This window comes from Phascolarctos cinereus, unplaced genomic scaffold (assembly GCF_003287225.1).
Source record: "Phascolarctos cinereus isolate Bilbo 61053 unplaced genomic scaffold, phaCin_HiC Scaffold_5;HRSCAF=322, whole genome shotgun sequence".
NCBI classification, from domain to species: domain Eukaryota; kingdom Metazoa; phylum Chordata; class Mammalia; order Diprotodontia; family Phascolarctidae; genus Phascolarctos; species Phascolarctos cinereus.
In genome coordinates, this window is record NW_027555958.1 from 219,924,365 (window position 1) to 219,942,389 (window position 18,025).

Sequence of the window (18,025 nt, forward strand, 5' to 3'; positions counted from 1 at the left end):
ATGTAGACCCAGAAATGGGGGATTAGGGAAGGAAGGGAGGTTGGGAAGAAGGCAATGAATTCAGTTTGGAATATGTTGACCTTGATGCACTAACAAGTCATCTCAGTAGAGATGATCAGCTGGTATTTGGAAATGTGGTACTGGAACTCAGGACTGCGATGTGGGCTGGAGACTTAGATTACATCATTATCTTCAAAAGCTGATAATGGAATCTTTGAAAATGAATAAGACACCAAAGTGAGAGAATGTAAAAACCAGAAGAAAAAATAGCCAAAGGCAAAGACTGGGTGGGATTAGGGGTGGGGAAAGACAAAGATTCATTTTCCAGTTAATGGGAGAAATTGGAGCTAAGGAAGAAGATGGAAAAGGAACAAAAGAGAGGGAAGAGGAAAACCCCGAGAGGGAAGTTTCATCCAAAGGATCAAAATTGTCAAGAAATAAGGAGTGACCAGTAGTGTCAAAAGCTATTAGTGACTTTAGAAAGTTTTGGTAGAATGGCAGGCATGAAAGTCATACTGAAGGAGTTGAAAATTATATTTAAGAGGTTGAATTGGAGACCCTTTCTAAGGAATTCAGGAGGTGGGGGAGAAAAGACAAGAGGAGAAAAGGGAAAGCAGGGTCAAGGTATTCAAGCAAGGACCTTCTTTTCTGAGAGATCCTGCAAATAAATTTTCCAAGGGCCATTTAAAATTTGAAGTCTTACTGCTACTAGGTAGAAGTATAACAAGACTGGGGTGACCAAGGTTTATTCCAGAGTGCAGAAATTTAGAGGTTGCTGAAAATATTTGTACCCCTCAGTGCTCTAAGCAATTCTTTAAAGACTATGAATTGCAGAACAACCCTGATCTGAATTAGTGGAAGCAATTAATTACCTTAGAAGGAATACTCTCTATCAATGAATCACTGTGAGAGAGAAAGAAGGGGGAGAGGAGGGAGAGAGAGAGGGAAAGGAGGAAAGAAGAGAAAGAATTGCTACTAGTTTTTGGCATTATGCTTAGAAAAGTGCTGACTTTTGAGTGTTTATGAATAGAATTCAAAGGAAGAAATATGAACAGTAAGCACATTTACACTCATTTCAGTATTCTAGTTAGCACATTTGCAGATATCTTATTGAATAAGTAGGAGTATAGTGGGTATCTGTTTTGTCTTACAGTTAGGGAGAACTGTTTTCACATCCTGCCCCTGTCATTTGATGGTCTTATTTGTGACTAGATGCAAGTCATTCAAGCCTCTCCTGTCAGTACCTTGGTCTAAAGGCAACTAAGTTACAGAGAATTAATAATCTGCAACTGTCAAGTGAGTGGAGACACTTGGAGCTCCCTGTGCTGAAGTCACCAGCTTGAATGGAGAAAAATCTCATTTGACAGAATCTTTAAAGAAAGATGATTTCTAGTCTATAGAGTAGGAGCTCCATAATCTTTTTTGTTCTCCAATTGTGTGTGTGTGTGTGTGTGTGTGTGTGTGTGTGTGTGTGTGTGTGTGAGTTAAGGGAAGACTTTGGTGTGAGAGCTTGCCAAATCCTTTTCAGGGCTGCTTATCCACCTTTGGCAGATACTTAACTCTTACCTGAAGGTCCAATAAGCTTGCACAGAGGCCACCCTCCAGTACAACTGTCTTAGCAGATGGGCTAAACCAGGTTGAGGGTAACTGATAGATCTCAAACTCATCAGTGAGTTAGGGGCATGTGCATGTGAAACATGTGAAAACTTTTCCCAGCATAATGGGAGGATGAGAACAATTTGTTCTCATCAATAGCCATGAAGGCAGCTGAAGAAGGTGCTATGGAGTGCTTAGAGTTTGGTTAGACATCAAAGAGCCAAGGTCATCCACTGCATCCCAGGGAATCTCCAGTCATCCTGACTCTTGTCTTGCCACTGGACTTCAATAACTCTGAAGAGAGTGAGGCTGATGATCTTGTGCAACTCTGCCTCACTTAACACTCAAGTCAAGACTACTCCATGATGTCATTGATCCTCTTTGAAAACAAAAGATGAACAACATTATATATGTGTGTGTGTGTATGTGTATGTATAGCCATTGTTCGGTAATTTATTCAAAGGACTTACACACTGGGAATTAAACTTCTAAAGATTTTCTATGTCAATATAGGAAAATTCATTCTGCTATTTCTTACTTTCTCACAATAAGCCTTAAAAAACACTCGTAGAATTTCTAATAAAGCATAGGACTCTTAATGTGCAAGAGATAGTCCCAGGAAAGTCATGATCATAATGCTAACAGGTCTGAAACATGAAATAACCTGACTCCAGTTTGAAATAATCATTGTCTGGCAGTACAGATTTTGTTTCAATATTCTCTAATTTTTTCTTTTTTGGTTTATTGCTTCCTCATTTTCATTAATATCTTGGTCTTGTGAACTTCACTTTCTAATCAGTGGTAAGGAGTTGAGATACAATCAAAATATTTTCTGTTCCAGAGAAGCAAAATTATGGGAAAAGCCAAGAAGTGATTTCTAGATAAAACTGGTTTGCCTAAGTTCTAAGTAAGCCCTGAAATTCTCTATGCGTGGCTAGATCAAATTATTAAGCATCAATCATATCTGATAGAACCTATTTTAAAAATAGTCATACTAGTCATGCCTGAGACTGAGGCTGGAGAAAAATTGAGCTTCGTACTCCTAAGAAGCACTGAGCTAAACTCACTGGGTAGCCATACTAAGTTTGGCATCAATACCGCAAGACTTTGGGGACAGGAGTGGGGTGAAGGAGGGGTGCCACCAGGTTGCCTAAGGAGTGCTAAATGGGCCTCGGTCAGAAATGGAGCAGGTCAAAGCTTCTACTCCAATCAGCAATAGGATTAGCCCTATGAGTAACCCCTGCACTTCATCTTGGGTGATCTAAGGAGACCTAGTCTTAAACATACCTACATGAATATAGAGATAGATATAGGTATATAATATAAATATGATATATGTACACACACACATATATATGTGTGTTTATACTACATATCTACATGAATATGGAGATAGATATAGGTATATAATATAAATATGATATATATACACACATATGTATATATACACATGTATATATATATATATATGTGTGTGTTTATACACACACAGATCTATGTGTATATGTATATAGCTTTTTTTCTCTGTGGAAGAGATAAGCAGTTTTATTATCTGTAGGTGAACTTGATAGTAAATATAGTACCTTGAGGGTTCTAGGAATTAATTTTATCAATAAAAAATTTAAGCAAATACAAAGGAAAGACAAATGGGCAAATGTTGAATCTGTTGAATATATTTCAGGAATTTTTTTTATCTCAAAAGATTTTTAAGAGTCAATAAATGGGAGGAAAGAATTTGGGGAAACATTATTTTATTAATTTAATTATTCATAATAATGATTATTATTAATACAAATGTACATGACTATTTGACCTTCAAATATCCAGGTGACAAACAGTCAGTTTCAAACCTTGAGCAGAAATCTTACTGCTGCTTATGAGACAAAAGCCCCAGTCCAGGCTGGTGAAGAAAACCTATTCCTAAAGGAGAAGCAAAGAGGAGAAGGAATCAGGATGCCAGGAGAAATTGTCTTCATTTTTTTTTAAAGGCATTTGAAAGGAAGGGAGGTGTATAGACTGGTCCTCTTTCTAGATCCTTGGTCTTTCCCAACCAAGAACAAATGAGTATTTTGTAATTTAAAAGTCTGGGTTTGCTTTTCCTTCACCAAACATGTCAAAATATGTCAATGTAGGGTAGCTGGGACAGTGATTTCTACAATGAATTCTGAAGTATTCTTAGAATAAGCCACCACCATAGATATTGCTACATATAGGCATGTAACAAACGAATATTTCCTGACCTTGGAAATAAGGAATTTAAATGAAGTGATATTCATTTTTCTATATTAAGTTCATGTAACTATGATTAGATATCTTTTTGATGGGCAAATGATAATTGACATTGGGAATATTTTTTAGTATTTATATTACTTACCAAAACGTTTAAAAAACTGTCCAATGTGGCTACAAGTAGAATCTTAATTTGTTTCTAAATCACCTTCTTTTTCTATGAAATGTACATTTGTAGCCTAGTGCCAGAGTCTGTTCCTTTACCTCTGCTGCTATGTGTATATTTGTGTATTTCTTTTTGTAGATCTACCTGTCTACTAGCAATCAATGTGCTATAATATTTCCTTAACGAATAAAATTTAAAAATGCATAATGGAATAAGCAGGTCAGATATATCAAATATCTAAAAACTTATAGAGTTAAAGCATCCTTTGGTTATAGTAGTGTGAGAATATAATAAAAATTATTATTAAAATGTGATAATAAAAAAAAGTGAATGACTGAAAACATCATGGCCCAAATTCATCAAATAACATGTCCTGCTGGTTTGTGGAGGTAATTGACAACTCCTGTCCTTATTTAGAGATTTTCAGTGAAAATATCTGGCAGGTAGACCTGTATTTATATTTACTCTTTTGTACCTAAGTCTAATACTTTTTTAGTGCTTTGATATGCTGAGATATGATAGGAGCAGCAATCTAAAAGTTCACTAAAGCAAACATTAGACAGAATATGCCAACACAGGTATAATCTATTAATCTGTTGTTTGTTAATATATAATTGGTGGATTTTTGACACAAGATATACCTATTAGACATTTGCTTTGTATTTATCATATCAAATGTGTATTAAATGTCATAATATAAAATTTTAACAGAGTTAGCAAGAAGGGGAAATTAAAGTATATAGCAATACTTAGTAATCTATATTATACATGTATTTTTATAGTCATTTATTACACTGAATCATTTATCATTTTTGCTTCATGTGGGAATTGTAAATTCTAGGAATGCCTTTTCTGCATGGGAAAAAATGACAGTCTTTTTTTACCCTTGGATGGAAATTTGGGGCTTCAGTAGAGCGTATTTGCTTTTTTTCATTTAATTGGAAAAATAATTCTTTTTAAAGCCATAACTGTTTTTGCAAGCCACAAAATTAAAGAAAAAGGTGGGAGTGAGGATGGGGAAAAGAACAAGATAGAATGACACACAGCAGAGTCACACAAAATTTGTTTCAGCATTTCTATATTTCAAACTTCTCCTTCGTGTGGCCCTTTGGACAACTGGGAAATGTAAAGTGTCATTTGGTTGTACGGTCTATTTTCAATGCAAGACTTGAATTGTAAAAGGCTAAATGGCTTTAAGAAATATTAGTGTGTGTCCCTGATGTTAAAAATGCTGATCAGTTTCTTCCTAGATTATAGCAAGAACCATGGGTGTAGTAACAGAGCATGAACTTTTGGAGGGAACATGGGCTTTGGGCATAGTAGAATGAAAAGGGCTCTGACCTTGAAATCATAAGCCCTGATATTTGTGAATCAATTAGCATGGTGCTTGGCACTTATGAAATGCTTAATGGAATGCATGTTCCCCTCTCCCAAAGTTGAGCCTTGTCTGTGTCACTAACTATCCACCCTTGGTAAAATGGCTCCCTCTGAGTCTAACAGTCAATGAATTTATGTTTCTAAGTCTTTTCTTTTCTATTAAATATACACTTGTCTTCCGGTATCTGTGTCTATTCCTTATTTTTGGCTAAGATCAAATGTTCCCTTTGTAGGCTTACCTTAATTAAATAGCTGAGGTAAGTCACTTAACCTCTCTGACTCTATTTCTTCATCTTTAAAATGGCTAAAATACTTTTATTACCTACCTGACAAGATTGTTGAGAAAATCAAGTGAGATATATCAAGTTGCTTTGTAACCTTAAAGTGTGTTTAAATATAAGTTATTATTATACCACTTAAAAGATGTCCTTAAGGGAAGTGAGCATTCAGGCTAAACTTTTTTTTAAATGTATATTCTGGATACACCGAAATAGATACACATATTAGTTGACATAAAGAAGTCCTCCATGCTTATTATACTGGAAGTCTACAAAATGTTCACAGTAGAAGGGCTAATATATTATCAATCAGATGTTTCAAAAAAAAAAACCCTAGTCTTATCTAGGCCAGACTTTCTTTCTGTTGGCTGACAGATCCTGCCGGTGCCTTTTGGTGTAGAGTTGATTAAGGAACCATTCTGAGTTTTCTTTTTTTGTTTGTTTTAATTAAAGTACAATGAAGATTTAGGAACAAGCTGTGGGGGGGGGGAACAAAAGGAAGCATCTTAAAAGCCGAAGGCCTCTCAATCATTGTGTTTCTCACTTTTCTGAACATAGACCTGAATATTTTTGTTCCTATGAAGGCTTTGCTGCAATGTTGGAACTCAAATATAAGGATGGACACAGAAGGGCAAAGGTTAGAAAGAGATGAGCTCTCATCTTCACTGTATGATCTTAAGTTACTGGGCTCCAAGGGATGTTCAGAGGCCACTTCTTTCACCTGCATTACTCTATCTTTTAGCAGTTGTTTCTGCATGTTTCTTTACTGCCTATCACATTTCTGAATACCTCCAGAGAAGGGGTTGCTACAACTTTTCACTTCATTGTGTATTAACTGATGGGTATAGAGAGTTTACCTTATCCTTATCCTTTACCCCAAACCTACGAATTGTGGGGCATTTTCTTGACTTGTTAGGTGTGAGTAGTGGCAGACAGAGGCTCCTTCTCACTTCAGTGTTATGTTGTGTGATTCTCATCTTAAGCTATTGGAAACTCAACCTGACTTTGGGGCAAGAGGTAAAAGGGGCCTACATCTCTGGAATTTTAAAAATACCACCAAGGCACTGATTGCTGGAGGTGACCACACTTTCAGATGATGTGCTATTATTACACAGGACAGAAAACATCATGACTTTCCTTTTTCAGGTTTCCAAAACATTTATTGATGGATTGATTGCTGGCTTGGTTTGTTTAGTGGAAAGAGGCACTCTTTTGTTACAAGGTTAAAGTCAAGAGAACTGCTGGAGCCGTAAAAGCTGGTGGTGGTTGTTCCCATTTTGGACATGCTTCCTGATCCCTAACTACACGTTTGGTTGAGAAAGTGCATCAGTTAGCTTCTGAAAAAGCATGTGTTGCCTCTCCAAAGTCCAGAAGTGCTTAAAACTGTGATGAGGATAATTTGGAACAATAAAATACGTGCACAAAAGGAGTTTATCGCAACATAAAATTTAAAAAAAAAAGGTGACAATTTCATCACACGATTACACTGCTGTTTTCCTTTTTTTGTTGAGTTTTTTTTGTTTTGTTTTGTTTTGTCCTTTTTTTTGTTTCATTTCCTTTTTTTTTCTAGAGGGGTAAGGGAGGGAAGAGATTTGGTCCACTGAAGATTAGTCACCCTCAATGATATATATATTAGAAAAAAATATCAGCAGCGAGATTCTCTGGAAATAGATTCTGTTTGATGTAACTAGTCTGTCTTTTCTGTTTTGCCCTCTTTCACGGCAGCCTCTGAAGTTTTCCGCAGGGGGGCTTTCTCCGAGTTGGCATGTCCTTGGCCAGAATCCGCTGCTCCACCGTTTTTGTGTGCCGTATGTTTTTCCAAGTAGTTCAGCATTTCACTAAGGACAGTTTGGAAAGTGCTTAGGGCTGCACATATTGCTGGAGTCCCAAAGCCATGAGTGATCAAACTAGAAACGAAAAAAAGGGAAGAGGAGGTAAGGATGTAAGGATTTTGGATAAGTATAGTGGACAGTAGTTCCTTCTTTTCAATTTAACACATCCAAATCAGTAAGTATTTATTGATCATTTTACTTGTTTTTTTTTCTGTTAGTGACTGTAGAAAATAGAAAAGGTCTAAGATACACACCCTGTTCTTGAGAAGCTTATGATCTAATTAGAAAATAGGAGGGCAGCTGTATTTGACACAAAAATGTGGTATTTATCCAGCATTACATATTTATCTCTTTTTCATTTGAGAAGAAACTAACAAAAAAATCTTCTTACACATGGAAAAAGTGAAAACTCTCTCTTAAATTTGGACAGTACCTTGAGCTCTTCTATACAATATATAATATAGAACATATATAATATATATATATAATACATAATAGTTGCAAATTAAAACCATTAGTGGATACGTTATAGGGGATTTATGGAATCATAAGACAAAAATCATACTGGTTAATGTATGGATACATTGCGACCTGCCACGGTAAAGGGAATACCCACACTGAGAAGAGCACAGATTCACTGAAGTATATCGATGCAGATATGGTTGTGTGTATGTACAAACATACATATATAAATATAGATGTATTTTATACAGATATAGATATTTAAACCTATGTATATGTATATATGGGGCAGCTAGGTGAAGTAGTGGATAGAGCACTGGGCCAGGAATTAGGAAGACTCTTCTTCATGAGTTCAAATCCAGCCTCAGACACTCACTAACTGTGTGACCCTGGGCAAGTCATTTAACACTGTTTGTCTCAGTTCCTTATCTGCAAAATGATCTGGAGAAGGAAATGGCAAACCATTCCAGTATCTTTGCCAAGAAAACCCCAAATGAGGTCATGAAGAGTCAGACATGACTGAAAAACTATTCAACAATAACAATATGTATACATGTGTGCATATGTACGTGTGTGCATGGTGGGGAGCCTATTCCTCATTTATGTTGGATACTTTTTTCAATTTAGGAGCCTGAAACACAGAGAGATTGCATATTCTGATCCATTTTCACATAGTACATGGTACAGCTAAAGGGCCAGTCCACTACTTCCATAACTGATTCCCAGTTTGGTTATTTGGACTCTAGGCCAAATTGTAAAATTGGTAACTTCTCTCTTTGATGCTCATTCTTTCTTCATTCACTTGCCTACTTTTTTCTGGTCATTTTTCTGTTTCAGCTCCTACTCCTCTCTGTTTGGCTGTTTCAGGCTTTCTGTTGTAATATCTTACCAGCTCTCCATTAAAATGTAAGCTCCATGAGAACAGAGGCCCTGCTTCTGCTTTTCTTTGTATCCGGATGCTTAGCACAGTGCCTGCCACAGACTAAGTGCTTAATACTTAAGTTGTTGAGCACAGAGGAAGCTAGTTGGTATGCGAGAGAAATGGGCCTGGAGGCAGGAAGACCTAAGTTCAGTTAGGCCTCACATGCTTGCTTTGTGACCCTGGGCAAGTCAGTCTGCCTGCCTCAATTTCCTTCAACTTAAATAAAGATAATATCACTTACCTGCCAGAGTTGTTGTGAGGATTAAATAAGATAATATTCCATAAAGCTCTTAGCCCATTACCTAGTATTCAGTAGATGCTTAATAAATTCTTGGACAGCTAGGTGGCACAGTGCATAGACTGTCAGGCTTAGAATCTTGAAGACTCTTTTTTCCTGAATTCAAATCTGGCTTCAGACACTTACTAGCTGTGTGAGCCTGGGCAAGTCACTTAACTCTGTTTGCCTCAGTTTCTTCATCTGTAAAAATGAGCTGGAGAAGGAAATGGCAAACCACTCCAGGATCTTTAACAAGAACACCTCAAATGGAGTCACAAAGAGCTGGACAGGACTGAAGGACAACAAAATAAATTCTTGTTCTCCCTTTCTCCTGATTGATTGTTGATTGATATAGGTATAACCTCCTTACCTGCCTTGTGCTCTAGGGCATGATTTATCTGCTAAGTCACAGTGAATCGTAGTGGTTTTAATGAGATAGTCTAGTCCAGGGGTGGAGAACCTGCAGCCTTGAGGCCATATGTTAGCCTGTTACTACTTTCCCCTTAAATAATTTTAAAATGATTCTTTAAGGAGAAGCCCTTAAGTTAGGAATTTTAAGTGTAGTAGATAAGATATTTTTGGTCAGGATACCTTTTGGAATTCCTCCCATCTCCAAGACCCACACACAAACACATAGGTGGCAGTCTTTGCTTCAGGCCTTCTCTGAATCTACTGTAGAACATGCTTATTCCACACATGCGTATCCGTATAACCTCCCTTTATCAGAAAGCAAGGATGCCATAGCTGTGCTATTTTCATTTTTTTCAGAAAACAAGATGGTTAGATATTTGGGGTTGCACAGAGCCAATGTTAGTGAAATACTAACTGGTTGGAACACATCCATAGCTTTGCCACCTGGAGTCATTCAGAGCCGAACAGGCATGCCCTTCAGAATGTGAGGGAACTGGTCACAACCACATTTCCAGTTCGAGAAAGTGAGTGAAGAATCCTTAATACAGTAAGTGGTGACCCTAGATACCAATAGATGAGTCAGCTGTCCTGAGCTTCAAAGGAAAAAACTTCATGATATGCTGTCTGGTTCCACCCTCAGACTTAGATCTGGTTCTCAACATGGAATTCAACCCAGAATCAACATGCTACGCTCTAGACCAGATCTTCTTAAATTTGTTTCTGCCGCATCAGCGTTGTTGCATGGCCTGAGGGTATGCACCGTGCAAAGTGTGAATGCTTTGTGTTCTGAACCAAGGCTTCAGTGAAGTTGCAAGATGCAACACAAGCAACTGTTGCCAGAAACACCTCAGATTCATTGCACATTTGATTTTTAATTAATTTTTGGTCGTTGCACATTCAGAAACCTTTTACTATTGCCAAATTTTTCACAACCCCACCCCCAGTTTAAGAAGTGCTGCTGTAGTAATTTTTATTTCCCTTCTTCCTCCCCCTCCTCCACATCCCCCTTCTGGAACAGTAATCAATCAATACCACCACTACTTGGAAGTACAAGTGAATTGATTGTTCTATGGCTCCATTCACCACCTCTGTGACTTCCCAAACCAAAACACCCTTCCCTGACCATCACTCCTCTATGTGTGTTGTCTTGCTTGATTATAGAGGTTTTTAGCCTTTTTATGTTGGTGGTCTGATGAAGAAATAGATCCCTTCTTGAATAGCATTTTCTAAATAATTAAAGGCAATGCTATATTTAAGTAAAAGATAAGTAAATATGATTATTTTCTCATCTAAGCTCACAGTGCCCTCTGAATTCTATCCACAGATTCCTTCAAAGTCCATGGACCCCAATTTAAGAACTCCTGATTACTAGAACATAAGCTCCTTGAAGACAGAGACTTTTGATTTTCTGTTTGTAAGCCCAGTGCACTAGCAAAGGGCCTGGCACATAGTGTTTAATAAATGTTTTTCATTCATTTATGCATTCATTCAAGAGAAGATGTTGGGTGATGGTGGCATATAGCACTTTAAGCTTGGCAAAGCCCTTTTACATATGTTGTCTCATTTGATCCTCACAACAACGTTCTGAGGTAGGTGCTATTAATATCTTCATTTTACAAGTGAGGCAGAGGGATTTAAATGACTTGGCCAGGGCTGTGCAACTAATTGAGTGTCTGAAGCAGGCTTTGAAATCAGGTATTCCTATCTCGAAATTCAGCACTCCTGGCAGTGCATCATCAAGCTGCCTCTTTTGCTATTGTGGTGACTTTTATTTCCCCTAGGTGAAACAGTGCATATAGCACAAGGACTGAAGTCAGGAAGCCCTGAGTTCAAATCCAGTCTCAAAGCCTTACTAGCTGTGTGACCCTAGGCAAGTCACTTAACCTCTGTTTGCCTCTTGTTTCTTCACATGTAAAAACTGAGGATAATAATAGCAACTTCCTCGCAGGGTTGTTGTAAGAATCAAATATGATAAAAGTTCTAAAGCTTTGAGTACAGTACCTGTACAGAATAAGTGCCATATAAATGTCAACTATCATCATCATTATCACCATCAAGGTGGTCCTTTCCCATTCTACTGATGGAGTACTAAATTTCAAGGACTTGCATCTTATTTAGATTTAGATCCCTATTTTCTCTAAAGTTAGGTATTTTTTACTCAGCACTGTCTTTATTAACTATACTCTGTGATTTTATTAGAAACAATGTGTAATATTGGATAGAGAGATGTCCTCAGAGTAAGGACATCCTGTGTTCAAGTCCACTTCTGACACATAAATAACATTCTTGTTGAAGGGTCAGCCAGCCTCTACTTACAAACTCTCAATGACTGGAAACTTCACTACCTACAACAGCAAATCATTCCATTGTTATATAACTAAAATTATTAGCAATTCCTTATATTGAACTGAAACCTATTTCTCTGTAACTTTCATGTGGTTCAAGCTTTCTTCTCTGGAGTCATGGGTGGAAAATCTCATTGCTCTTAATAGCTTTCCAGATATTTGAAGAGAGTAGTCTTGTGTCCCTGCTCTGATACTTCCTATCCATGTGACTGGGTAAATCAGTAGATCTCTCTGGCCCTCAGTTTCCTTACTTGTAAAGTGGGGACAACATTGCACTATGAATCTCACAGGGCTGTTAGGAGGAGAGTTTTTTATGGGTCTTGAGTACTTAGAAATGTGGGCTTGTGTTATGATTGTAAGCTCTTCTATAAGAATAAATCTTCTCTTTTCCAAGCTAAAGATAACCAGTTTTTTTGCTTCAGCTGCTACTCACATAATACGGCTTTGAATCTCCTCAGTATTCGTAGTCTCCATTCTCTTAACACGTTTCAGTTCATCAATGTCCCCACTAAGATGTGGCACCCAGAATTGATCATAGCACTCTAAGAGAATTCTGAGAAGTCTAAGAAGAGTGGGATTTTTTTTCTTTTGTTTTAGACATTCTGCTTCTGTTCATAGAGCTCAAAGATGCAGCAAAAAGTGAGCAGAGTCAAGAGAATGATTTATACAGTAACAACATTTAAAGACAATCCACTTTCAAAGAACTCTGATCAATGCAGTAACTACCTATGATTGCAGAAGACCAATAAGGAAGCTACTCTCCTCCTGGAAGAGAGGTGATGGCCTCAAGATGTAAAATGAGACATACATTTTTAGACAGGCACAATGAGAGAATTCGCATTACTTGGATATTATGTACATTTGTTTACAAGTGCTTTGTTTTTCTTTTTCTGCATCTCAATGGTAAAGATGGGGACAGGAATAAAAAAAATGCTTTTTATTTTTAAAAAGCTCACAAAAAAACAAAAATGAAAGCAAAAGTTTGCTTTTGCTTCTTTTGATTGCTACAGCACACTGTTATACTTATATTGACCTTATAGCCAATTAAAATAAAGGAAGAGCCATGTGGCTCTTTCAGATGAACTGTTGCCTAGCTATGACTTTCTGATCTTGTACTTCTTTAGGTGAGAGTTGTTTGTTTTTTTTTTTAATAAACCTGAGCATAGATCTTTACATTCAACTGCTTTGGATTTTATCTTGCTAGACCTATTCCATAATTTTGGTTCGGATATCTTAGGATTGTCATTCTGTTGTCCAATGTCTCATTCCCAATTTTCTCTTGTCCACAGATTGGGTAAGCCTGCTAAAGTTTCTGATTTTTTTTAAAAAAGTTGAACAGTTAGGCCAAAAGACAGAGCTCTAACCAGGGAAGGTAGCATGGTTATGCAGAAGAAAAAGCAAACAATAGATTCAGTGCCAAAGACTGGTTTGAATCCAGGCTCTGTCTAGCTGGCTGTGTGTGACACTGGGTAGTGACAGCTTCCTTGGTAGCCCCAGCTTCCTTATGTGAACAATCAAGGGATGGATTTAAATAGTCTCTGAGCTCCCTTTCAATGTTAAAATATTAAAATATCTATTTTAATAAAGACTTTTTTGCAAGTTAATATCAATCTATTAATTTTTGTGTTTGTCTCATCATTTGATCAGCAGCAAATTTCTATGTATGTGTGCATATATATGTGCATGTGTGTGTATCTATGTATGTATTTATGTATGCAGCTATATATTTATATTATTGTTGTTGAGTCGTTTCTGTTGTGTCCAACTCTTTGTGACCCAACTGAGATTTTCTTGGCAAAAATGCTGGATTGGCTTGCCATTTCTTTCTCCAGCTCATTTTTTCAGATAAGGAACTGAGGCAAAAGGATTAAGTGACTTGCCCAGGGTCACACAGCTGGTGGCTGAGGCTGGATTTGAGCTCAAGTCTTCCTGACTCCAGGCCCGGGAAGGCACCACACTGCATATACATATATATAGACATAAACATAGACACAGACACAGACATAGACATAGACATAGACACAGACACAGACACAGACACAGACATAGACATAGACATAGACACAGACACAGACACAGAATACACATACACGTAACACACATATACATACACATACATATGCACACATGTATGCATACACACATACGTGCATATGTATATGCATATATCTCCACAAAATTACTGTGAGCCTTGGAGAAACTCAGACACATGATGTCTATAACATTTCTCTGGTCTACTAATCTAGTAGTATTATCAAAAAAGGAATTTAAATTAGCTTGACATGATGTTTTTAGTCAACCAATGTTGTGTCCTGGAGTGATCACCACTTTTTTTTTTCCTTTCAGTGCACACAATGTATATCAAGCTTATGAACCCCATATTAATCAGTACATTTGCCTGTCTTCAGTCTTCTAGCACTTCTATTGATTCTCAAAGAATATCAACAGTTTCATAAATCATATCACTGTGTTTTTTAATACAGTAGAGCATAATCCATCAAAGTCAGGTGACAAACTCGTCTTTAGTTGCTAAATGCTCTCTTCCTTTTTCCTCACTTACTATAGATTTCCATTCCGTCTTAATCATGTTTGTTCAACCCTTTTTAGTCTGGTAGTCATTAGCATTGACAAAGGAACTGTCTTTTGCATGCCTTTGTATTTCTGGCACTTAGCACAATGTTTAGCTCATAATGGGTGCTAAATAAATCATTTATTTATTGACTGATAGAGGAAGAAGACAGAAGCAAGGTATTAGTTAAACCAGATTAGCTATAAAGGCCCCATCACTAAAATTCTATGAAATATAAATGGCTTGTAGAGACGTTTTTAGAAACATCATAGACATGGGGCATGAAAACAAAGATTATATGGATTTTCAAACACAGTATATATCTATACAGAGACTTTATCTTGGACTTACTAAACAACTAAGATGTAGCATGAGATTACGTACAGAGAAGTTGATCTGGCCTTGGAGTGAGGAAGACCTCAAATTCTGACTCAACACATACCAGACATGTCATTGTGGGCAAACCTCTTAGTTCTGTAATGCCTTAAGAATTTAATTAAATTAAAGAATTAAATTCCTAAGAACTTAAGTTGCAAAAAATTTGTTGATCTTTATTGATAGGGGGAACTTCCTTGCTGGGGGTTGTTTACATTAAAGAAATCATATCTATACCAAAGAAAATTTGGCTGACTGTGGAATATCCTGCACAGGATTCACACTTAATAGTGTTATCTTTGAGACTGAAGGGACAGGGACTGGGCCTGTGATTTTACTGATATAGGAGATTCTCATGATAAAATTCCCTCTACCAATCTTTTTTTTTCCAGCCAAAGACAAGGTTTATTAGAACATCCATCATATTGGGCAGACTCTTAAGGAGTCTGAACATTAGTAAGCTATTGGCTAGATTTTAAGAATCTGAGCAGTGGCTAGACTATACGAATCTAAGCTCCCTCTACCAATCTTAGAGAGCTCCCTGGTGTACTGAGAAGTTATATAATTTGCCCAGGTCACACAGGAAGGATGTTCCATGGGCAGAGATTGAAGTCAAGTCATCCTGGCTCTGAGGCCAGCTCTTTATCCTTTATGCCACACTGCCTCTTTCTTACAAGGCAGTTGATTTTGAAATACAATGTTATATGAATTCAGCTAATTTTGTCTTCTTAGCTACTAATGTCATCTGCTCTGATGCCTCGTTGGGCCTAAAGGTGATTCTGGTTTCTGCAAGGCTATGTTAGCAGAGTCCTAGCTCTGGCAGGACTTAAGCTTCAAGCCCAGGTCCAGGTCCAGGTCCAGTGAAGGTTTCTGTTTATATTAGGTGATTTGCCTTGATAATTTAGGAAATTATCACATTTCCAAAACCATCTGGAAATCATCATCATCAGAAAGGTTTCAAGGGGAAGTGAATTATGTGGTTACATTGCTCAGCAAGGCTTAGTGGGATGATGACATGCAGTGGTGGAAAGATACAGTGTGGTAGATAGAGCACCATGCCTGGAGTCAAGATCACAGATCACCAGCTGGAAAGGACCTTAGAAATCATAAGCTCTCCTCATTTTGTAGGGGAAGAAACCACATATGAGCATGTTGGATGTGTAAGATCTTCTGTGTCATCTCTGTCTAAAATTAAACAAAACTAAATATACTGAAAGAAGGGAAGAGAATTATAGTCTTAGACAGAGGATAACTTGTATAGGTATCTTCTAACTCCCACAATAAAACCAGCTCTCAAATATTCACATGGATTGAGGTGAATATTAGCACAGATAATCTCATGTCCAACTCTGATATTTATTACCTTCAATGACCTCGAGCAAGTTACTTAAACATCTGTATCTCTGGAACTTATTTTTCTCATTTGTAAAAATGAGGGAGTTAAATAAGATGGCTTCTTAGTTCCCTTCCAGATCTTTCTCTGTCTATGTCTATGTCTATGTCTCTGTGTCTCACATTCTCTCTGTCTCTCCTCTCTCCATCTCTCTCTTTTCTTGGTATCTCTGCCTCTCTATCTCTTTGTCTATCTCTGACTCTGTGTCTCTGTCTGTCTGTCCGTCTCTCTCCCAACAATTCTCACTTCATGTAAACGGGCTGTTCTATGGACCTCTACTTCAAGCATTTTCACCAAATGCAAATTTGCCCTCAGACATGGGGGGAAGAGAAGGAGGGAGGGGGGAAGAAGGCTGGCACATGGTTCAAGGATATGTGAGGACCATGTACAGAGAGGAAAAGCAGGAAGAGGAGCACATGAGGGCTGGGGGAACAGACACCCAAGCTCAGCTGGAGGGAAGACAGACCCACGGGGGCCTGACAGGTAGCCGAGTGGGCATAGTGGGGCAAAGATTTCTTCTCTCAGAGCCCTCAGCCCTGGGGGAGACAATCTTTTCCTTAGATTGGTGTTCTGCTTTCACTTGTAGGGAGTTTTTAATTTTTTTTTTTGTGAGGTGGGATGGGAAGTTGCAGAGCACCTAACTGAGGGGCAGAAGCAGAGAGAGAGAGAGAGAGAGAGAGAGAGAGAGAGAGAGAGAGAGAGAGAGAGAGAGCGCACATAGTACTGTACAGTAAACATTTTTTTAAATTCAGATATTTTTCACAATTCTTTATATAAACTCAAATTTTCATAATGCAAATTTACATACAGTTAGAACTGTCAGTATATGTACATGTGTATTTACTATGTATTATGTATTTATAAATATATCTATGCATATTCAAATGTACATAGGTAAGTATGCATACATATCATAAATGATCCTATTAAACAGCAGAAAATTCCCAAATAATTTTAATATAGTTGGTTTGCCTTTCTAGAATCATAGATTCAGAGCTAGAAGGGACCTCAGAAACTAGCCACTGCCCTTTAATTTTATGGACTAATAATAAAAGCAGTTTTATACCTTGACTGTGTTGGGGTGGAAAGGCTTGGGGGCCAACATGGGATGTAGAGTTTGACATAGAAATCCACAAAATATACAGGTAGAACTAAATAGATTACTGTCCTTTTCAACCCAGGTTAAAAGCTGAGGTCCAGAGAAGGGAGTAGACTAACCCAAAGACAGATGAGTAGCACAAAGAAGACACTATTTTGTTTGTAGTTCTGGTGAATGATGAGACTGATAAAAACAGTTGTAGAACAAGGCATATGGGCAGCTAGGCGGCACAGTAGGTAGAGTGGGCCATTAGTCAGGAAGACTCATCTTCCTGAGTTCAAATCTAGCCTCAAACACTTACTAGCTGTGTGTCCCTGGCCAAGTCACTTAATGTTTGCCTCAGTTTCCTCATCTGTAAGATGAGCTAGAGAAGGAAATGGTAAACTATTCCATTATCTTTGCCAAGAAAACTCCAAATGAGGTCATGAAGAGTTGGACACAACCAAACAACAGCACCAGACAAAGGCATACAGACAGAAAAATCCATAATTTCACATGCACAAATTTGTGGGATTTGGTTAAACTAAACAATGTTTAAGGTTAGTCAAGTCTAGAAGGAAAATTTGCTTTTTGCTTTTAATACCCAAAAGCATTGCCCCTGATTTTCCCTTCTGTTCTCTCTCTGTGCATCTGAATTCCAGCTCATTGATTTCATTTTCTTATTATTAATGTCACACCAAGGAGTAGGAAAGCT

At 37.6% G+C, this 18,025-nt stretch overlaps 1 protein-coding gene across 1 annotated transcript in view; it reads right to left on the bottom strand.

Annotated features, from left to right (window-relative positions):
• Positions 1-6,500: 6,500 nt before the first annotated feature.
• Positions 6,501-18,025, bottom strand: part of TFAP2D (transcription factor AP-2 delta) — an 81,342-nt gene continuing 69,817 nt past the window's right edge. Inside the window, exon 7 of the mRNA XM_020993947.2 lies at positions 6,501-7,553. Within this exon, the coding sequence (XP_020849606.2) occupies positions 7,334-7,553 (220 nt within the window). The 3' untranslated portion in view covers positions 6,501-7,333. The remainder of the gene's footprint in view (positions 7,554-18,025) is intronic.